The sequence below is a fragment of the Taudactylus pleione genome, unplaced genomic scaffold (assembly GCF_031769625.1).
Source record: "Taudactylus pleione unplaced genomic scaffold, aTauple2 ptg000436l, whole genome shotgun sequence".
In the NCBI taxonomy this organism is placed as follows: domain Eukaryota; kingdom Metazoa; phylum Chordata; class Amphibia; order Anura; family Myobatrachidae; genus Taudactylus; species Taudactylus pleione.
The window spans coordinates 10664594-10688683 of NW_028284838.1; the positions used below are offsets into that span (position 1 = coordinate 10664594).

At 42.7% G+C, this 24090-nt stretch overlaps 2 protein-coding genes across 2 annotated transcripts in view; one reads left to right on the forward strand and one right to left on the reverse strand.

Annotated features, from left to right (window-relative positions):
- The window catches only part of ERICH6 (glutamate rich 6), a 95201-nt gene extending 87070 nt beyond the window's left edge, over positions 1-8131 (forward strand). The window contains exons 13-14 of the mRNA XM_088447708.1: positions 1769-2009; positions 7463-8131. Coding sequence (XP_088303834.1) covers positions 1769-2009; positions 7463-7744 — 523 coding nt within the window. The 3' untranslated portion in view covers positions 7745-8131. The remainder of the gene's footprint in view (positions 1-1768; positions 2010-7462) is intronic.
- A 5034-nt stretch (positions 8132-13165) lies between these two features.
- GPR119 (G protein-coupled receptor 119) lies at positions 13166-14200 on the reverse strand. Its single transcript, XM_088447666.1, has one exon. The coding sequence runs from the start codon at positions 14198-14200 to the stop codon at positions 13166-13168; it is 1035 nt and encodes a 344-aa protein (XP_088303792.1).
- Between the last annotated feature and the right edge of the window lie 9890 nt (positions 14201-24090).

The window sequence follows — 24090 nt, forward strand, 5'->3', positions numbered from 1 at the left end:
TAGAGAAAGGGTATGCTATACTGCTACATATATAAGCCAGTGTGTGCATACCCCACTGCCACCACTGTATGTGTACACACAGGTGTGTGCTCTTATTTTCTGCACACCACCTGTGCTCTCCTGTACATTCCTGGCTGGATCTGGTACATCCATTGTACATCCCCTTTGTGTACCTGTTGTACATACCTGCTGCATTAACCCAGCGTCATCCTGCAAACCTGTTTTGTCTGGTTAATAAACTGACCTCCATCACACACTGCTGGCACCTATATCAACACCTATAGGATCTGCCAATACATTTAACACAGGAAAACATTGTTCTGCTGGCTTCTGAAGACTCATAATACTCATAACTATATCTATCCCTTTACCTAAGTAAATCCTTGATCTTAAGTTATTTTGGTTGGTCGAAGGTAAAGTTGTGTAGTATGTGGGTAAAATGGCTAAACCAGGACATAAGCAGTTAAAGTAGCACAATGGATAGTATTGCTACCTGACAGGTCTGGGGTCATTAGTTAAATTCTTGACCAGAGCTCTAGCTGTGTGAAATTTGTATGCTGTTTGTATGGCATTTCTCCCTTGATTCGTTTCCTCTCAGACTACAAAAACATACTGGTGAGTTCATTGAGATCCTACAAAATTAACCCTAGTGTGAGTATCTGTGCCTGGTTGGATATTAGGAAATTTAGACTGTGAGCTCCAAGGCGCTATATAAATAAATGATAATAATATAAACATTTTTATTATCTCCACATGTTTTATTACTCATCAATATAGAAGAAATTAAAATACATATATAAAAAGCAAAGCATGTATGTACAGTGCTACATTTTAATTGTCTTCCACCATTTTGCATTCTTAACCTTTGCTGACTTAGAACAGCTATAATTGATATCTCTTATAAAGAAAAATATTTTATCGACTATTTATTAACAGTTATGTATGTAGTGCCTACATATTCTGTAGTGCTTTACAGAGAATATTTAGTCATTCTCATGAGTCCTTGCCCCAGTGAATCTTATAATTTATATTTCCTACCACATGTACACACAGACATATACACTAGGGTTATTTTTTGTTAGAAAGCCAATTAATTTACCAGTATGTTTTGGATTGTGGGAGGAAACTGGAGTGCTTGAAGGAAGCCCATGCAAACAGGTTGGGTATGGGATACCGACAGCGACATCTCTACACCTGACCCTTACCCCTAACCCTCCCTCCCCGATGCCTGAATTTAACCTCCCCCCTAGTGCCTAAACCTAACCTTCTCCTCCCGCACACTAAACCTAACCCGCTCCCCTTAGTGCCTAACCCTCCCCCTACTGAGGTAGGGATTCTGGTGTCGGTATTTAGACTGTCGGCATCCTGTCTGCTGGGATGCTGACCACATCCCCATGCAAACACAGGGCAAGCATACAAGCCACACAGATAGGGCCTTGGAAATTGAACGCAAGACATTGGTGCACTGAGGCAGTGATGCTAACCACTACACCATACGTGCTACCCTGCTGTGTCATAGATCTACTTTTATATCTAGTTTAGATTTCTCTGCATCACACAAATATGTGATCCTGTGTTTTTTAATGTTTTCCAAGAATGGTGGGAAGTTCTGTGTTAGGCTATGAGACTATACTGAAAACTCTTATCTTGCATGCTCATTACTTTAATAATAACTGTCCTCTGAACTGTTGCCATTGACATTTGTTGACATTTCCAACATCAGGTAAGATAAGTGCTTCATTCTATAATTTCTGTTTTAAACATCCAGGATAAATATAAATCCAGTGGGCGGACAGTGCTCAGATAGCACAGGCAGGAGAGTAAGGAGATGGAGATGGAAAAGCAGTGATTCTGGAGAGCCCTATGCAGAGTTCAAACCGATCTTTTTATCCTTGAATCTCCAAGTGGGTGTTAGAATATTTGCACAGGATCGGATGTATCTTACTTTTCTGGCAATGGGGAAACAGGCAAAATTCAGTGTTGGAAGAAGAGAGCTGACAAAATCAAAGGTAAATGTTTAGGCATATATTTAAATGTATCCCCTTATTTTGAAGGGACCCACGAAGTCTCTAGGGACACATCTGATCATATACCCCTTCATCCCTCTCTCCACACACCTTCCTAGATCAGCCGGCCACTTCCTCTTGATGGGGGGGAATTCAATTGTTTTCTGTGCTATGATAATTAATGGGCGCCCGCTGGAGCAATTCAGTTGCTCCATTCGGGCGTGAATGCCATGGGTGGATACATTTCTGCTCGCACACTCGCACCCTCCTGAGGTGGTAAACAGAAATGTGCAAAAAGTCCTGGTTTTGGGCACCTAAACTGCTTTTTGGGCGCTCTAACCAGGACTTTGTGTTTAGCCGCTTAAAACAGCTAAACTTTTAGTCTATTTGGGCGTGACATGCACAAAAAAAACTAACCAATTGAATATCGCCCCATCAGTTAAGACGGGGGATAAGGCGTGATCGGGTGCACAAAAAAATGAAATCCCCCCCATGTCTGCTTCACTGGAAGCTGCTGTACACTTTATACTCAGGGAAAGAGAACATCATCAAATAAATGTTGGAGCCCTTGGATCCCAGCTTGCACACACGCTTCACATGCTTTGTTTTGTCAGCAGCCACATGGCAGGGAGCTCATTAAGCTTCCTGCTGCTGCAGCCCTCATAATGCAGATGGCCGAGAGGGGGCAGGTGTCCAGAGTGGAATGGAAGACCGTTGCATGGGGCCATGTTGTTAAAGGGGACCCTCACCTGCCAGGCCCATTGCTTCTACCCCCTTCTATGCCCATAGTTTCCACCACAGGTCTTCAGAATTACCTCCTGTTAACTACAAGGTGCTTTTCCATAGTAATAGAGAGTTTAAAAAAGCACAAGAATCTTAGGAATCTAAAAGTTACAGTATTTAGTATTGTATTTGTATTCAAAGTAGTGTCTTAGTAACAGACTTTGATCAGATTATAAAGGCTCATCTACAATGCCGTATATGCTAATATCTTGGAAAATATATTTTGGGTGGATTCAATGTCATCAGTTGTATCCTCCTGCAGAGTGCTGTATGCTGCTACCCCAATTGTAGGCAACATTTGCCCGGAATGTACAGGCTGTCAGGAAAGGGGCTGGGTTAAAAAAAAAATAAAGTAATTAGGCAATTTTCCTCAACAGTAACAAAAGTAATATTATATCAGGTTAGCAACACATGCTCCTCTATATGAGATTTCATCCTGCTGTTTTTCCCTTTAGTGCCTCCACTCTGCTTCCCATCCCCATTACATGCATTCCTCATAGTGACTACAGAAAGAATTGTGCAGTGGTTGGTCTGAGTGACTAGACAATGTGCAGCACTGAAATATTTCCCATCTTTCTTCCATGAATTTGTAATGTCTACAATAAACAGCTCATAGCAACAAAGGAGATTTAACCCCCTCCCCAAATAACGTACACACATAGGACCTCATTCAGAGGCGGTCGCTCAGGAGCGATCAGTCGCACCCAAAGTGACCGAGAATATGCAAAACGAGCGCTCAGTCGCAAAGCACATCGTAAGCGTGGAACACCCACAACAATGAAAGCACACCTCCTATCTCTATGGCCTAATTCAGAGTCGGTCGCAGGCGGCAACCTACGTCAGCACGATTAAGACCTGTTACATTGTTAATTGCCTACAAACATCGTTTGAGGCAGTAACCATCGCCAGCACTCTAAATGCTTAAGGTAGACCCTGGGCTATCCTTAGCTCTGCGAGCAGTAGCGTCGTTATTGCAACGAGATGACTTGTGTGATGACTCGCTTAGTAATATATGCACGCCCTTAAAACGCCCTTTTTAAGGTCAACCATGCCTGCGTGCGCACCACCACACCCCCGTTCACAAGCACCTTCCCCTGTAACCACCCACAAACGGCATGAAATATCAATCACAGCTACGACCTCGTAGTGACTAGCGAGCAAGAGGATTGCGGTCGGGAAGACAGGCTTGTGCACGCGCACTGCCAGGTACATGCATGCGCAGTTCAAAAAACCATCACTCGCTACGTACAATCGCTCCGTGCGACCGCCTCTGAATGAGGTCCATACTCTATCTGGGACTGACAGTGTGGGTAGGACAGATGTCCTCTCCCTTCTCTGCCTCACTTTGGATGTGCAGGTGATTGTTTTCACCTGGTCTTTGTCACCCCTATAATTTGCCACCTGAGCCAATGACAGTGTATGATTATCTTCCTTACATTTTCTGAGATATTTTAATTAGCTATAAAAGTTTTTACTTTTCAACTTCAGTTTTTTCTCCTCATCTTTTAGAAACATAAAAATATAGAATTACATAAGGGCCCATTTATCAAAGTGTATTTGAGGTAAAATCCCCGAAAACACCCGTTTTCGGGGTTTACCTCAAATACTAAGTATCCATATGTATTAAGGAGGGACCAGAGCAGGTATCTCCGATACCTGCTGTGATCCCTCCATTACCGCAGGCAGCCGCCTCCCCCATAGGTTTCTATGGGGGATGCAATGCTGCCAAATTTATCAATTTCCGGAATGCAAAGCATTTCCGATGTTGGCCCCGGCAGCTAATGCCATCTGAACATGGCGTTAGCCGTTGTAGCCTATGGGCTACACCACGCTCTATTAGCCGGCAGAGGGATCCACCGGAACCCTCCCCGGCTATGGCAGATGTGCATGTGCAGTCCACAGGACTGCGCATGTGCACCACCCACTGCACTGGCCGACAGCTCTCTGGAGACATCGCAGGGATGGGTTTCTTTTGGAGCCCATCTCCCTGCATGTCCCGGATAATACATCCGGCCGATAGGATCGCTTTTTGCAATGCGATCAGGGGCGTTACTGGCATGCTCTGCTCACATTGCAAAAGTGATCCTTGATAAATGGGGCTCTTAGTATGGTCCATTTTTTTGTGTGTTTCTTTGGTGGGGTTAATTATGTTTCCTTATATTTCTATTTGGTTTTTCCATTATAAGTGTTAACAGCACATACTTTGCAGTCCCCACCCCTTCCTATTTCATGAAGCTGAAGCCAAAATTATGCAGAACCGGTTGTTTATACAGAGATATCTACATTAAGCTAAGTAACACAGAATGCTGCACTAACCATAGTTCTCAATGGGGCCTGCATTAGGATTCCATGCACAACTTGACCTCCCCTTTTCTATTTATTTTTGCAAAGTAAAGAGCCCCCTGCCCTGTCCATTCTAACAGCATTAAACATGTTGGCTTTCACCAAAATAATATATATCACACTTATCGATACCTTATAAAAAACCTCTGGACGATCCTGCCTATACCTTCTACACCTGTATACGATCCTGCCTATACCTTCTAAAATTATCGCTATTAGCGTATTGAGTCATACAGTAAATAAATGCCTTCAGACTTTGAATGTGTTTCCAACGCACAAAAGGTTATTATTCAACATAAAAACAGAAGGTTACACGCTGTGATCTAAAGACAATTAGCGCAAATATGTCATACAGACCCAAGGTACAGTTGTTATATACGCACGCGCTCTGGGACCAGATACCGGCATCAGCAAGAAACCTCCGTCAACAGCATCAGAAAGAAGACTCCCGATTGGGGTCAGAGAGCACACATATATACACTTACAGGGCTAGGCAATACAATAGGCAATTTTGTCATGATTCCATTGGTTCTCCGTCACAATGCTTCTGTTACAGGACAGTTAACAGGTCAATTCAAATGGACACAGGTCAGCCTCCGACAGCCTTTTGTCTCCTTTTTCCTGCTGCATGCAAATCTAAGCTGCTAATATTACATAGTACATTTTAATGTTTTAACTCTCTATAGTCCATAAGTTGCGGACGCATGTTGCGATCTTCTCACCGATGACACCGGGAAGCTGTTGAGACAGAGTAGATCAGTACAACACCAAACACGGTCTGCTTATCATGTATTAAACCTTAGATATCAAATAATCTTTATTTTACAACATTAGTAATAAATGAATAAACCTTGAATATTACACTCTTTAGCTATGGAACATTTTATGTAAGTGTGCAGTGTGTAAGTATTAGGGGTTTGGGAAAGGACGCTAGTTAGAGTTCACCATGGTATGTGTTTTGCAGGGTTGATCCCTTTGTATTTTAGTGACTGTCTGTATTTATATAGTGAGGACTTTTAACTTGGGGCAGTTGCGGACGCATGGAACTAATAAACAGCGTTCATACGCGGGGTATTATGCAGTCGCTAATGTGCGTATGGTGTTAACAGCGCAAGTGTGCGTATTTAATGTGTATATGGGGTATGGTGAGATATGCGGTCGCACAATGCTAATAATAGTATCGCCGTATGTACTTAAGTGTGAGTTTCGCTAAAATGGCGCTGGGCGGCCATACCCAAAATGGCGTCATGCAGATCTCATTTTAAACCGCTCTTGTCTCAGCCAATTATCCGGCTTCGACACACTACTGTATAGGTCCTATTTACTACAATCCGCATTTCAACTGTGGATTGTAGTGTGATAATTTCAAATAAATTCGCATTGCGCATTTAGGAAATAACCCGAGAATGTATCAGCAAAAAATACAGAGAGTACTCCTCCACACATGCACCACTGCTGGCTAACGCTACCCCCTAGGACACAAATCCCAACCTCAACTCCACCCCTCGCCCCAACACTTGCATTTACCTGCCTGGTGATTGGTGAGCTCTCTCTTCTGGTCTCTGGGCTCCTAGTCTGTGACCCCAGTCAGCTGTGCTGTAAACTGAGATGCCAGTTTACAGCACAGTTGACTGGGGTCACAGGACAGGAGCCACGGGAACCACCTGACCAGAGGAAAGAGCTCACCGATCAGCGGTTCACCCGGCTGCAGTTAAGTGTTTGATTTTTTTTTAAACTAATTGTATTTTTACGGTAATCATCTTGTGGTCTATTGAGACCACAAAGCTGATCACAGGGGGCCGGCTCTACTCTGCCTTTCAGAGTGGAGGCAGGAGTCAGGGAACCGGGAAGAACCCTGCTTAACGCTATCTCCAGATGTTATAGCAGGGTTCCCACCCGGTGTTTTTTCACAATTCCACCTTAGTAAATTTCAGGCAGATCACATTTCCCATTACAAGTATTGGAAATGCGATCTGCTTGCTAAAGAAATGTGCATTAAAGGGCTTGGAGTAGTTTTTAACAAAAACTGCTCCAAATACCATTTAATACATTTCTGTGAAACTAAAATAATGTGAAAAGGGTGTGAAAACACCCGTTTTCACATTATTTTAGTAAAAAAAAAAAAGATTGATAAATGGAGCCCCATGTTTTGGCTAAATGTAAACATACAAACACTATATTTATCGACTGATATTAGGTTGACTGCTGCTCAGATATGTATGTGGAAAAAGACTGATATAACGGAAGCGGCAAATGATTAGATATCCCAGAGAGTACGCAGTTATGGAAAACTTTCTCCTTATACCTTTTCCTTTATCTTTTGTGGAAAGGTGGCGGAAATAGAAGCAGATATGCAGCTCCAGAAAGTATCACCAGATGACATGATTCTGTTTGCTAACAAGATCAAGTTCCTAACACTACTAAATAAGTGTCACGGATGTCTGGACTTCTCATCTAAGAAGCAGTGGGACCGAGTCAGGCCACCATCATTTGTGGTAACTCAGGCCCAGAAACTGATCTACCTCTGCAGCGTATGTGACATTAGTATAGATGAATGCTCATCAATCAGAGATCTCCTAGCTGATCATGTGACCAGTGACATAGCTGATTAGAAATGTATGCAATATTCATATCATTTATTTTTATCACCATAAATTTAATAATATTTGATGTCATTTGTTGATAAATTTCTGTCTGTTGTACAAAAGGAATTCATTTTAAGTAATAATAAACATGACATCTGTAGATAAGTTGCAGTTAGACATTTCTAGTGTTATATGTGCATTACAATAGCAAGATAAAGAGTAGAATGTCAATATATATTGGAATACTCAGATTTCTGTGGACTTAGGGCCTGATTCAGACCCACTTGCGAGCAGCTGTCCGCTCACAAGTGGGTCGATGGTGTGCACTGCGCATGCGCACGACGGAGGGAGCTCCGTCGTGCGCATGCGTGAGACGCGACGAGCGAAGGACTTTCCTTCGCTCGTTGTGTCTGATCAAAGGGGGCGTGCTGTCGATGTTGATTGACAGCACGCCCCCTTTGGTGGGCGTGCCGGGGGCGTGCCTCCCAGACGGGGGCGTTCCAAAGGGAACGCCTACCGTCAGAAGCCGGCCCCACTGACATCACTAGTGATGTCAGTGGGAGTGATTTTGGCTCTGATAGAGCCAAAATCACTCTGGGCCTTGCGGTTGAGAAACTCAACCGCAGGCTTCGGCTCGCAGTGGCGATGGTCGCGATGGTCAAGACCATCGCGACCATCATCCTGCACGCTCGTATATGCTGTGGGTGGTGACCCACAGCTATACGAGCGTCCAGGAGGACGCTCCATAATTATGGAGGTGGGCCCTGACTCAGAGCGAGCGCTTTGGTCAAAGCGTCCGGCTCTGAATCAGAGCCTTAGTATGTTAATGGGAAAATAATAACAATACAGTATGTAAGCAGCATACCAGGTATAGAACTGGCAGCATGCTGGAATGATTCTGTTACTATTATTTACTAGTACATCCCCCCCCCCCAATCTAGCAGAACTATGAGGACACACAATTCAGGAGAACTTACTGCACTCCAGCACTCTAAAGCTCCTCTATCTGTGTTGACAACCAGGTAATGGGATGTTTCAAACATGTCTCTCTCACTGGTGTCAGACAGTTATGCTGACCCTGCATGGACCCACTACAATTCTACAAAGTGAGTGGGTATTACCTAAAAATGTGACTTTACTGCAATTTTCCTTTAAGGACATTTTAAGGACCAATAAATTATGTAAATGCAATTATAGCTGGATATATATCACGATAATGTAAATGTTGTTTAAGTAATAATAAAATATATTTAGCTAATACCGTTTTTCATGTTAATCCGATTCACTTTATTTACTTATGGAGTTTCAAAATATCATCACAAGAAATGGTGTATAGAGAACATTATTTCTCAGTGGGTTTGCATCCAGAACTGCCTTAACATATGGGCACACTGGGCAGCTGCCTAAGTCCCTACGATTTTAGGGGCCTTCGAACAGGGGCAGGCTGTTGCCTTCAAAACTTCTTGGGAGGCAGGTAAAGAATGCTGCCCAGCCATTCTGAATGTGTTTAATCCACAATCAGAGCGGCCGGGGAGCATCTTTCTCTGCCTGTCTCTCAGCGGGCAGCATTAAGCATTGAGTATGCAGCTGCTCGTTCCGTGCATAGGGCTGCCAACTGAGAGGCAGGCAGAGATAGATGCTCCCCGGCCGCTCTGATTGTGATTTACACACAATAAGAGCGACCAGGCAGCATTCTCTACCTGCCTCTCACCCTGCAGGCAGACAGTGAATGGGCTATAAGCATGCTGATTGGTGGATGGCTGGAGTTATCCACCAATCAGAGTGCTGACAGCCATTCACTGTATGGAAGCATGTGGAGAGATGACGCAGGACTGTGGAGGGTAATTTATATTTCCAAAATGTAGGGTCTGAGTTATTTTACATTATTGCGGGGGAGGGGGGGGTGTAATTGTCAGATCTGCGGTCTGTTTTTAATAATGGAAGGGAGAGGGCAATCTGAGAACTGATTTTATTAATTGGGGAGAGTGGGCAGTGAGTGTCTGCTCTGGGAATGATTTTATTAATGGAGGAGGGTCAGTGGATACATGTCACATTATCCACACACAGCAACAAGGTGAAGTGCTTTGCATTATAAATGTACACAGATCCTAGAAACATACAGGACCCTGACCAGAACAACTGGTGGGGGTTATTCCTAAAAAGTGGGAAAGATAGAGATTAAATAATAAAATTCAGACCTTCACTGAAATGAACCTGAATGGATGAAGTTAGTCTTGATGCCTATGGCCTTGTTTTCAAAGATAGTATGGTTAGTATTAATAGCGTAGGTAATCAAATTAACATAATTTACAATTGAAGGAGGAGCATGTGGTTAAATAGGTTGGGTTACACCATATGAGCATCACCATGCTGAGGGTACGAATTTTGCATTCCTTAAGTGCCCCACTACTCTTATCAGTATATTCCAACCGGTGATCACACAGTGATATATTAGAGGGCGGAATGCCTTACTCCTTGTACCGGATTGGGAGCTGATTGATGTCTTACCACCTCTGCTGGGACGCCAGCATTGGTTTGTGCACTACCTCACAGTGAGGTTGCAGTGAGTATTCTGACTACCAGTGGAAAGTGATAGATAAACAGACATAGAACAACAACATCAAGGATTGTGCCCTTATTTGGAAGGTATTTCCCTTAATTTATACAGATGTTCTATACCTTCTAACTGTTTCATTATATATTGTCAGTTTGAACACTCTATAATATGTAATATTTATAGGAGAAAGTGACATTCCATCTTCATGTGTGTTCTATCACGTACAGAATTACATATGTATGTATATATATATATATATATATATATATATAAATTTGAGATAGAAAGTGTGATTGATCTAAGTTCAGGAGCAGCAGCAATGGTACAAGTGCTTTTTAGGGGTCTATTCAGCATTGATTTTTTTTTTACATAAAAAATACGGAAACTATGATTTCCGTATTTTATTATGTAACTCTCCTATTCAGCAATGGGATAATGGAGAAGATAACGCAATTATCTTCTCCATTGATTCCCATCTCGCTGAATACCACATTCAGCAAAGCAAAAAGTGTTAAATCACTCGATAAATATTTCCTTTATATAACGTCATTTCAGAATGGCGTTATATGAAGAAAATACTTAAATATCCCAAACACTGCAGGGACAGAGGGAAATTTTTCCATAAGTCCCTGCAGCATCTTGTAAGCCCAGTCTCCGTCCTTGCTTCACGGTAATCGGCGGCAGGTAAGTCACTCTAGAGCCTTTTATACCTCCCAAAATTGATTGATATGTGTATACAGGCTTTATACTAGCCTGTATACATGTATATTTATGTGCTTTTATATTTAACATTTATATATAAAGCTGGAGCTATAGTTACCTCGTCGGCAGTCACAGCAAGCAGGGACGGAGACTGTTCCCAAGCGCATGACTGAGCATGTGCAGAAGAACAAACAGAAGGGATTGTTTTTGGAATCCCGATAACAATACCTTCTATAACATCGCAGGGACCGCGTGTTACCGCAACCGCTGTCCCTGCACAAAATTTTGCTGCATGGCTTACATATTTTATCATAATTGATAAAATCTTGTGACAATGTTGCTTGATAATATTCTGGGCAACATCATCACTGTTGCTGAACAGACCCCTTAAGGTGCATACACACGTAACGATTTTTGAACGATTTGTCATTAACAATGTCATTATCGTTCAATCATTCAAAAAATCGGTCAGTTTCTGAGTTATAACGATGGACGATAATCGTTCAAGCGCGCTCCCATTTGTAGTTTGTAGTTCATCGTCCATTTCAGACTGTCCAACATAACGATTTTCATTAAGGAAAGGAACATTTTTCGTTCATCGTTGTAAAAATCGTTCATACACTGCAAAAAATCGTTCACTTTTTCAAGGGAAAATCTGACAGATAATTTGACAGAAAATCGTTGGTTACAAAATCGTTACGTGTGTATGCACCTAAGTTTATATCCGACTGGGTTTTTTATACAATGTTATTCATAAGCAAATAGTAAAGTTATATTTTAACAGTACTTTTGAGCCTCAGTGTTTCACATAATAAGTACCTCTACTGAGAGCAGTGACTCCTTGTTGTTTTTCGTTGTTACTTATTTGTAAGCTTTTGGCGCTTGCTTCCATTCTCTAGTGGCTCAATAGACTATACATTCACATATGTTTTTATATACAGAGCACCAGGAGTTCCTAGTATCGATTTTATTTCACCTACTTTTTGTCTTGCCTTAAGTGTAGATGTACAGCAACTCTAGGCAACCATTTGTTTTTCATTGGGTAATGTACATTACATGATAAAAGCAAATGTTTCAAGTTGCTATGGGTTACTGCATATTGGCTCTTGTAATTAAACAAGTCAATGACTGTGTTGAGAGTTGTAATGGTATTTGTTACTTGTCTACTGTATTGTATTTTGCCCTGTACTGTCTTATTGTTTTTCCCTCTGTATGGGGGCTGTGGATCACTTGTAGCACCCTATAAATAAAGTTTAATAATAATGATGATGATGATGATGATTGATAATAATAATAATAATAATACATGCTTTATAGTCTTATTCAATATGTGTTTTCTTATGTTTTAAACTGCAATGATTTATAGCTACACATGTATTGCAAAAAAGCCCTAAGGCCCCTAAATAAAAAAGTTGTTTATGTGTCAGATGTAAATTGTCTCTTTAGGCAAAAATAAATTAATATATAAAATGACAAATCAAAATAAAATAACTTGCATTTAGACATTTATTTACACAATTAGTTATACAAAACACATAGTGGTTTTGAAAATATAAATTGTATGTTGCAAAGAGAACATCAATGCAATAGTTCTTATTATTAAATATTATGCCTTCAAGGTTTAGTCAAGAAATTTGCAACCCTCTCCTATACTGTACTGTATGCAAAATCACAATGAATTGTCAGCTGTATGAGAAGGCTAGGAAATATACACAGTAAAATATCTATTGCAGGATCACAGTAGCATTGTATAATAGCAATCATTGTGAAGTCTGGTTGATATAAATATAAAATAATATTATTTTGTATCCTGAGATTAATGTGATACTTGCTGGCATTAACTCCTAATGCAAAAAAAACTGCTTTACAGTGAATAGCAAACAACCCGACACAGAGCTGCTGTACAATGACCCTGCATTATATGGAGACCCACTTTATATTATAGCAAACCCCTGAAGACAACGAGAGTCTCTAGCACCTGTGCAATAAAACGACTGCAGAGGTAGACAGCCTGTGTTGGTCCAGCTGTGTGCAACTGCAGATTCTTTGCTTGGTAGGTAATGCTGGGACTTGTAGTTCCACAACGGGTAGAAAACTCTACTGTAATAGTTGCTTATCTCAATGTAGCAAATTAAGGTAGTGCAGCAATAGGTGTTACCCTGACAGTGGTTCTGTTATATAAAATCACATCAACAGCTTTTACTGTAGTCACTGGAGCCGAAGAAAACGGAAACGTTATTGTCATCAGAGGTATGAACCGCAGTGGACTCTTCAGGTAAGGCTGGTCTTCTGATATCGGAGAACTGCACCAACGCTAGACCCTGAGGCTTCACCTTCCTCCGCCTGCAGACGATGTATTTGTACAAATAGCTTCTTATGTCTTTGCAATAAAAGGTATAAATAATAGGGTTCAGGAGTGAGTTTGCTTCCCCCAAGACAAATAAAACATCTTTGAGCAGGTCCACAAGTTTGCAGGATGTGCAGGTGGCCTGGATGATCCCAGTGATGTAGTAAGGACTCCAGGACAGAGTGAAGCAGATGATGACTATGAGAACTGTTCTTGCTGCCTTAAAGTTGGATGAATGTGATGGGTGGTTGCTGGGGAGCCCACTAATAGCCCGGGTCCTCTGGATTTGCCTATGGTGGAAATAAGCAATCCTTCCCACTGCGGTATGCAGGCACACTATAGTAACCAATGCAGGCAGGAAAATAACGAAGCACAAGATGTACAGGTAGTCGCTCTTTGCTGCATAGAAGAGGCCACAGATCCCTGTATAGTTAGTATGCTGCAGTGAGGTGGTGATCAGCGGCATGTGCCCCACCAAGAAGGAGACCACCCACAGAACTGTGAGGGAAATGCCAATGCACCTATTATTCATTATTTTGATGTAGTACAGAGGCATCCTCACAGCTAGGTATCTGTCCAGAGAAATTAAGAGCAATGTTAGCATGGATCCGATACAGGGGGTGATGGTGAAACATAACCTCAGCAGGCAGAAGAACAAATTTCTATCAAAGTCTCCATCAAATACATCATCCAGGGCTTCCAGGATGCACATGAGCCCCACCAGGAGGTCGGCGGCGGCCAGGTTGAGGATGAAGATGTAACTCTTGCAATGTTTCTTCCGTAACAACTGTGACAAGATGACCATGACCAGGATGTTGGCAATGGGAATGAGGACACTGAGCAGGATGTGGAGAGCAGCATAGATGGCACTGGTCATCTTCTGAGACGTTTCATGAGAACCAGTCTAATTGGGAATCCCTACAACCTCTTCTGCTCCTCCCGACGCCCGGGGATCCATTTTAGGCGTCTTTGTTCGGGGTGCATTGGTACATATCCCTGTGAGCTGCATAAGTGTCCTCTTTCCCGTTACTCCATAATAGCCGTGCTAAAGAAGAGCTGGGTTTAGTGAGTGCAGAGGAGTGGCCTCAGGCTGAGGGGGAGCTCCGCTCCAAGTCTCCTGTCCCGACTCAGCCAAAGAGAGAGAGAGATATAAACACACACTAATCTCCCACTGGAAGAGAAGTGACAGCAGACTATACACACGGCGATAGGATCACTCACTGGGTGGAAAAAATATCTGATTCAGACACCTCTATGCTGAACTAACCAGCATTCCCCTCATCTTCACATCTGCCCAGCACTGGATGGTTTCAGCACCGCGGACAGCGGCGCCCATTTACTTCATATGCCTCGAATAACTGGGACTAGAAATCGGAATTTCCTCTGTCCAGCACAGGGTATGACAGGAAGTTGAACAGTGCTAATAATAATAATAATAATAATAATAATAATAATAATAATAATAATAATAATAATAGTAAATCTAGACCAGACATGGGCAAACTAAAGAGATTATTTAGAAGTGGAGATGTTGCCCATAGCAACCAATCAGATTCTATTTAACATTTAACTAACACTTTCTAGAAGATAATAGCTAAAATATGATTGGTTGCTATGGGAACATCTCCACTTCTAAAAACTCTCACTTTAGTAAATGTACCCCAAAGTGTCCGCATGCCCTGTTTTTAAAAGTGTGCACACTATCGAGATAAGACTTCACAATATCAGCTCAGTGTGATAACACATTTCATAATCAATCTAATTCAGGCTAAGGAGTGCAAGAAGATTTGTATCCTTCTCACCTAGCAGTATATTACAGTATAAACTTGGAATATGTAAACACTAGTCTAGGGAGCTGGAAAGCAGGCATTTGAATATTCATCCTTGATCTATTCTGCTCCTTCACTGTGCATTGATTACTATTGATCACGTGTTTGAACTTTTAATAGAGTTTAAAAAAAAATAGCAGTATGTGTTCACATAAATACAGTGTCAATCCTAACATTTAAACATATTTACAAGTGACCATGCACATACTCTTATATGGTGCTTATTATCCTATCTTTTCATTCATTACATTTATTTAAAAATGTGCGCACACGCACACACATTGGGCGGAATTCAATTGTTTTCGCAGCCAGGATCTCCCGGCTAAAGTGACGGAAGATCGCAGGGCTGCTATTCGATTGTTCCAGCTTTTCGCGCTGATCGTGCTCAAAGTGGTAGGGTTTAGCCACGTAAATCTGCTAATCCCGACCAAAGTGCTGGGCGTGATCGCGAAAAGTGCTGTTTGGGCCCCCAAACAGGTCACTTTTCGATGATTTCAGCTCGCACCCCTCTGGGGCTGCGATCTGTAATGGAGCGTTGGCAGCTGATCGCGCCCAACAGGAGCTACAATTGAATAGCTCCGTCGGGCGCGATGGGGGCTGGAGACAATTGAATTCCGCCCACTATTTTTATCCTTTATTTATATGGCGCCACAAGGGTTCTGCATCACCTAACAAAGGGGGTCATTCAGACCCACTCGCGAGCAAAGGACACTCGCAAGCGGGTCAATGTTGCCCCACTGCGCATGCGCACGATGGAGGGAGCTCTGGTGACTGACAGCACGCCCCCTTTGGTGGGCGTGCCGGGGGCGTGGCTGCCAGACGGAGGCGTTCCCATGGGAACGCCTACCGTCTGAAGCCGGCCCCACTGACATCACTAGTGATGTCAGTCGGAGTGATTTTGGCTCTGATAGAGCCAAAATCACTCCTTGGCTTGCAGCAGCGAGACCCTACCACAGGGTTTCGTCGCAAGCCCGTTGGTCGCGATGGTCGAAGACCATCGCGACCATCTTTTTGGTCACTCGCATATGCTGTGAGTGGTCACCACAGCTATGCGAGTGGCCAGGAGGCCGCTCCATTTTCAGGTAGGAGGGCACTGATTCAGAGCGAGCGCTCTGGTCAGAGCGTTCAGCTCTGAATCAGGCCCAAAGTACATAGAAAAATGAGCAGAACAAGAAAGCAGTGAGATACAGTAACAAAAAAAATGTGCAAAAAACATGAGATACAGTAACAAATAATGCAGGACATTATTTATTATTAAATAAGTGCATTGTTTATAAACATTGTTGCATCAGTACTCATAGCACAAATAAGCAGCAGGATGGCAAAAATCAATGGTTAGATGCAATGGTAGAGTATTATCATTATTATCCTTTATTTATATGGCGCCACAAGTGTTCCGCAACGCCTTACATAGTGCATAGGACTAATAGGTGAACAGGAAACAAGTAACTTACAGTACATTACAGTGCAGGACAAAGACACGATTTACATACATTGCTGCAATAGCGATTAAAGAACTCACAATAAGCAGCCGGGAGTTGGCAGTCACGTGTTAGGTGCCCTTATGGGGAGTAAAGAGTAGAAGAAAATGTAAAGAGAAGCACATGAGGTAAGAGGTCCCTGCTTGTGAGAGCTTACATTCTAAAGGGGAGGGGCAGACAGACAAGCGTGACACAGAAGGGGAAGATAGGGAGTAAAGAGCATGAGGTAGGTTAGGATGAGTGCTGGAAGGCCTTGATGAAATAGTGGGTCTTGAGAGCTCATTTGAAGATTTGTAGAGAGGTGGAGAGTCTGATGGGGAGAGGAAGAGCATTCCAGGGGTAGGCAGCAGCACGGGCAAAATCTTGGATGCTGGAGTGGGAGGAAGTAAACAGTTGGTAAGAGAGGCAGCATGCATTTGTTGAGGCGGTATGCAGTAGATGATCGTATAAATAAGGGAAGGAAAAGCAAATTGAGGAAGAGGGCCCTGCATGTGAGAGCTAACATCCGATAGAGCAGGGGCAGGCAGGGGTGACACAGATGGGGTAGATTGTGAGCATGTGACAGAGGGTTAGGATGAGAGATGGATGGCTTTGATAAAGTGTGTTTTGAGAGCACATCTGAAGTTTTGTAGGGAGGTGCAGAGTCTGATAGGAAGAGGTAGAGAATAACAGAGGTAAGGAGTTGCACATGCAAAATCTTGGAGGTGGGTGTGGGAGGAAGTAATTTATGGAGCATAAAGGGTGGGCGGGAGTGTGAAGGGAGATCAGGAGAGAGATGTAAATGGGAGAGGAATGGGTGAGGGCTTTGTAAGTGAGTGTGAGAAGCTTGAATTGGGTTCTAAAGAGGGAGGGGAACCATTGTAGGGCTTGTAGGAAAGGAGAGGTAGATGTAGTATGTTTGGAGCTGAAAAAATGCCAGACAGCAGTACTGAGAACAGATTGGAGTGGAGACAGGTAGGAGACAGGGAGGCAAGATAGGAGAAGGTTACAGTAGTCAAAGCTGGAGATGACCAGTGAGTGGAGGAGGGTCTTAGTAGCATCCAGGGTGAGATCGATCCTGGAAATATTTTTGAGATGGAAACAACAGGACTACAAGTGGTACTGAATGTGTTGTTTGAAGGAGAGGGAGGAGTCAAGGATAACTCCAAGACAGCACACTTGGGGGCTAGAGGAGATGATTGTGCTGTCAATAGATAATAAAATTATGGGAGATGAGGTTATGTGGGACTGTGGGATAATGATTATCAGTCTTAGACATCCAGGAAGAGATATCAGAGAGACAGGTGGAGAGATGAGTGAGGAGAGAGGGGGAGAGGTCAGGGGAGGAAAGGTAGATCTGAGTATCATCGGCATAGGGATGATATTGGAAGTCAAAAGAGCTAATGAGCTTACCTAAAAAGGATGTATAGAAGGAGAATAGGAGAGGTCCAAGAGCAGAACCTTGAGGGACACCTATTGTTAGTGGAAGTGGGGGACAAAGAAGAAACAGTCAAAGAGGTAGGAGGACAGCCAGCAGAGGACAGTATCACCAAGAGACCAAGAGAGAGAAGGATTTGCAGGAGGAGAGGGTTGTCCACAGTGTCAAAGCAGTATAGAGGTCAAGAAGAATGAGCATAGAGTAGTGGCCCTGGGATTTAGCAGCAAAATTGCTGACTTTTATGAGGGCAGTTTCAGTGGAGTGGAGAGGATGGAACCATAGTGAAATGGGTGAAGAGGGAGTGAGAGGAAAGAAAGGTTGTAAGGTGGTTGTAAACAATACGCTCAAGAAGATTGGTGGCAGAAAGGAGGAGAGAGATTGGTCAATAGTTGGAGAGAGTGTCATTATCAAGGGTAGGTTTTTTCAAGAATTGGGAGACAAGGGCAGGTTGAATGCATAGGGGACAGTGCCTAATAAGAGGCAGAGATTGACGAAGTGGGCAAGATGGGGACAGGCAGGAGTGCGGTAGCGGAGGAGATGGGAAGGGATAGGGTCAAGGGGGAGGTAGAGGGGAGGACCGGATGAGAGCCATGACATCATCTCCAGATATAGGGGAGAAGGATGTCAGAGCTGGTAAGATGGATGGGGAGGGGTGGTCCAGAAAAGGAGGGGGAGTGCTGATGGTCTGGTGGGATATGATGTCCTGACATATGGAGTCAATTTTAAAAGTGAAGTAGGTGGCAAAGTCAAGGCAGAAAGTTAGGAGGGGAGGCGAGGAGGGGATGAGCAGAGAAGGGAGTTGAAAGTGGTGAAGAGAAGCCAGGAGTTTGAGGACTTAGAGGGGATGAGGGTTTTGAAATATGACTGTATAGAGATGGAAAGGGCAGCACTGTAGGATGAGAGCATACATTTGAAATGGAGGAAGTCTGCCTTAGAGCGTGATTTTCTCCACTGTTGCTCTGCAGTTTGTAAACAATTTTGTTGGTATCTGGTGTATTTGGAAACCCAGGGTTGAGGGGTGGATCTGCAAGGGTGAGTAGTGATCACTGGAACTACAGAGTCAAGAGCAGAAGTAAGGGAGGCATTGTATGAGAGAGAGAGAGAGAGAGAGAGAGAGAGAGAGAGAGAGAAAATGAATGAATAGGGGAAAGAAGTGAGCTGAGTAAGGGAGAGTAAGGAAATAGCTTCAATGTTACGATTAGTGATAGTAGCCTTATGAGGCAGTAGTGGAGAAGGAGAGAGGGATAAGTTAAAAGAGAGAAGGTGATGGTCAGAGAGGGGGAATTGGTGTAATCAGAAATATCACGGTCAGTGTAGACCACTCACATGGGAAGGTGAGAAGGTCCATTAGGATAGACCAAATGATGATGTGAGAGTAAAGAGCTCAGAGGCAGAGGATTATATATATATATATATATATATATATATATGGTGAAAAATGGTGAAGAAATCAGTGTCTTTACTGTAAAATATTTGATAAGTTATTTGAAAACATTTAGCAGATAAAGAGCGTTCCAGTGTATTCTGTGGGGTCCAGGACGTCCCTATAAGCAGTTTTAGGGAATCTTCATATATCGCTATTCCCTTGAAGAAGTCCCCAGAAAACAGACGGACGAAACGCATTGGGTCAGTCTCCTGTGGTAACCTCTAAACTACATCACAAATAAGCTGACTGTTTGTACGAGTCTTTTTTGTTCTTTTACTTGAAGTGTGTGATTGTTTGTTATACCACACGAGTGGAGGTTTTTTTCTTATATCTCCATCCATATATGAGCATCTACCAAATTATGAGACCAAGTTATGAGACCATCTCCAGAAAGCAAAGTATAATGCATTGTCCCCACAAAAGGAAAAATAATACATTGTCCCCACAAAATGAAAAATAATACATTGTCCCCACATAAAACAAACAAACATTGCATTGCCCCCACAGAAGGCAAAAAAATACATTGTCCCCACATTAAAAAACACAACCACACTGGCCTCTACAGGAAATAAAATATTTTATATTGGCCCTACCTGTCCGTGGCAGAGAAAAGTTCTCCCTGTCTCACTGCTCAGCATTATGGTGTCACCGCAAATACTTGTAAAAATTACATCCATAAAGACACCAGTTTATCATCCTCAAACATATGAATTGGTGGATTCATTTAATTACATATGTTGAGATGATATATGGAGACTGACACATTGGGATGCCCTTCCCTACTGGCTGTTTGCTGTCTGAGAGATACCTGATGCTTGTAAGGTGTTTAAACACTTTGAGCATTTTTATGGGCGTAAATTTCGATAAGTCCTGTGAGAATCTAGGAAGGAACAGCCAGTAGAAGGACAGACTGTCCTATGGTATTATATGGACATGCAAAATCCTTTAGATTTGTTTTAGATAGCAAATTGCTAGCAAAATGGCAGGGTCCTTTTGTAAATTATGAAATTTCCCAAGCAGATACCCAAAGGGGAAAACAGATTTATCATGTGAATCTATTGAAAGTTTGGAAAGTACAGGAGATGATGTTTGCTCATCTTAAGAGTGGAAGTGATCTAGGCCCACAAGTATCCGTAAATGTATTGCCAAGGGCTCAAGTTTTGGGTGACTATTTACTTTACAACAGAAATGCTCTTTAAAGCCCCTAGTAGAGGACTTTCCAGATGTAGTATTGGATACCCCGGGGACAACAAATTTGATACAATGTAACATGTGATCCTAGGGTATTGATTCAATAAAGGCCATATAGGTGGCCAGTTAGCCAGCATGAACAAGTTTTTGACAAATGTTAAATTTAGGGGTAATAGAAAAATCCAATAATGACGTAGTCCATTGTGTTAGTCCTTAAAGCTGATATTTGTTTTTGAGTGGATTTTAGAAAGGTGAATGCAATCTCCAATTTTGATGCATATCACATACCCAGAGTGGATGAACGCCTTGTTTGGTTACGTTTAGCCAAGTATATTTCAACCTTTGTTCTCACAAAAGGCCATTGGTAGATTGAGCTGATCGCAGAGTCTAGGGAAAAAGACAGTTTTTCTACTCCCTTCGCTGTGTTCCAATGGGTTACTATGTCTTTTAGGCTTCATGGGGCCACTGCTTCCTTTCAGCAACTTCTGCATAGGTTCTTCAGGCTCATAAAAATGATGCTGCTGCCTATTTGGATGATGTAGTTATTTGCAGTTTTCATGGGAGGGCACATTTAAAATGTACTTGGGCTGTACTCCAGTTATTACAGAGAACAGGCATAAAGAATATTGTAGTGCTCAGTGGAGCAGAAAGGGGGGTGGCAAGCAGGGCTGGCTCTTGGGGCATTCAACCAGTGAGGTCGAACAAGGGCACCACCCCATAGAGGCCGCACCCCTCCCAAAAATCCAGATTTCAGTGGGACAGTCACATTTTTCTGGCACTGTCTCGCTGTTCCACCCATGGGACAAAGTGTACCATGGGCCGTCAGGAGGTTGAGGACCCCCATCGCTACAGCTCTGCTTTGCTATGTAGAGTTCAGCAAAGCCAGTGAAGCTGAATGGATGTCCCACACAGGGGGGGGGGGGTAAGGGCCCCGGCCCTAGTGGCAAATTCTGATTACCAGGGCCAGCTATGCGGAGAAGCTGAAGTCAATATACCAGGTAAACAAACAAGAATCCTTGATATATTAACAAAAAAAAACAAACCCAGAACTTGCTTGGTGGCTATATGCTGCTAATGCTGCATTCAGGTGAGTTCTCTTAACCTGAGTACACACTTTAATAAATATTATCCAATATATCTTTCTGATGTGGATCGGAAAAATATGTTGTACTCATCTTATAGTGTGCACACCCAATACATCGTTCCCGGGGGTCATTCATCGCATCATCCCATCTGCGATGACCTATGTAGGGTGTACGCATGACCACACATAATATTGGTCAAATCTTGTCTGTGAAGATGTCACCTGCGCTGACTTCCATTTCAGCCCAGACTCCTTGGCTTCTCCCCACCACATATAGTAGCTTGTAAACTAGTCATGGGCAGAGTCTTCAATTGTAGCAGTTTTCGGTGCACGTCAGTGATTCGGTTTCAATCCAGAACACCCTCAATACTTGGCATGTTATTTTCCCTATAAAATGGACTAACAATTGTGGGTAATGTCAGGATGTGAGTTATTTTGGAGGCATCTGGACACTGCTTTTGATCTCCCTACACCCCATATTATTTATTGCATTAATGTTTTTTTTTTGCTGAATTGACAATCATATTTAATCTACTGAATGTTGCCATCTCTGTGGCATTTCCAAGTTGGTGGGTATAATCTTACAAAAACTGGTGAAAGCTCTAATTAAATTTAATCCTGAGAATAACACTGATATCTGTACATAATAATTAATGCTGCTTTGTGCAATACAGTTTAGACTTTCTGTGTAGAGTATACTATAATTATAGGTGACAAAAAATGCTTTTTAATTGTACATGTTGCAATACCTTATTTTAAACTGGCTGGCAATTAGGGATGAGCGGGTTCGGATTTCTGAAATCCGAACCCCCACCGATCCGAGTCATATCCAAGTCAGGCTCGACTTTTTCCGCCTGACGGATCTGAAATCGAGGCAAAGCGTCATCATCCCGCCTTCCGGATCTCGCGGGTTTTGTATTCTATAAAAGGTCCCCGGGTCGGCGCCATTTATTACTCCGGCTGTAGACAGTGAAGAGGGAGGGTGGGAGCTAGGGCTGGCTGGGCTGTGTTGTGCTGCTGTTGTCCATAGGGGCTGTGACCACTCTGTCCATAGGGGCTGACTGGGCTGTGTTGTGCTGCTGTTGTCCATAGGGGCTGGTTGGGCTGTGTTGTGCTGCTGTCATAGGGGCTGGCTGGGCTGTGTTGTGCAGTCAGTTGTCCATAGGGGCTGTGTCCACTCCAAAGTCTATAGGGGATGGCTGGACTGCGTTGTGCAGTGGACCTCATTCAGAGCCGGACGCTATCAGTCGTTCGCTCGTACGTATTCGATTGTTTTAAACCATGCATGCATCCGGTTCTCATTGCGCATGTGCGGCCGGATCATTGCGGTCATTTTTCGTTCGCTCATATACACAGCGAACAGGAAGTGACCTATGTCATTTGATTGACAGAATGTTCCGTTTATGGGTGGTAACGGGGGTGGAGATGTGAAAACGCAGGCGTGGCAAGGCGTTTTTTGGGCGTACATGTATTATCTTGTGTGAACGTCCAATGTGGATGCTATTTAGTACACGTCACTGTGTGATCCAATTTCCATTAAGACTGCTCGCTCAGCTTGTGGTCTGGTATAGTCTACCGCAATGACGATGGTCTCCTTGTACTTCCCCGGACTCATCGATGGTGTTGCGATTAATCAAGTGATGAAAAAAAAACAATTAACTTTTAATTGCTAAACAGCTTCTAAGGTGTTTCGCAAATAGACCTTTTTTAGTAGCTAAAAACCGAACGCAGGTGAACTACTCAGCTGCTAATTTCTGGGGCATACAATCAATTAGCTAACAGATGTTTGGGTTTTTTGAGTGCTTTTTACATATTTGTAAGTGTTTATTTTGTAGACAAACAATATTGTACGCATGTTTGTTTGTTTGTTTTGGACCAAGAAACCAATCGTCCTTTTTTTTTTGATAATTGTTAATTAAAACTCATAAATTGATTTTAACCCTTATTTTTTAGGCAAAATATGAAATGTTTCTATTTCCGTTGTACTGTTTGTAAGTTTGTTAGAGGGATTACCTTTTAACCAGTTTGTGAATAAATCAAGAATAGATTTTTGCAATTTTGTTTCCAAAGTGTAATAATTTTTTTGTTATTTTTGTTTAAAGTTTTTTTTAAAGTAAACATATTTTTTTTCATGGGACAAAATCTAGAAATCATTTTGCCCACACACCCACAAAATAAGTGACATTTGAACAGAAATAAAACAAATAAAAACAATTCACAAGAAAGGAGAGGGAGGTTTTTGCCATGCAGGAATATGGGGCAAACACAGAGACGGATTGTGGGGAAATTAGCCAGTGCTGTCATCGCCTTTTAGGCCGTTTGGCCGGGGTTTGGAGGGA

What these genes read in the sequence shown, in the direction of transcription:
- GPR119 (XM_088447666.1), bottom strand. Translation starts at nt 14,200, where the DNA reads ATGACCAGTGCCATCTATGCTGCTCTCCACATCCTGCTCAGTGTCCTC.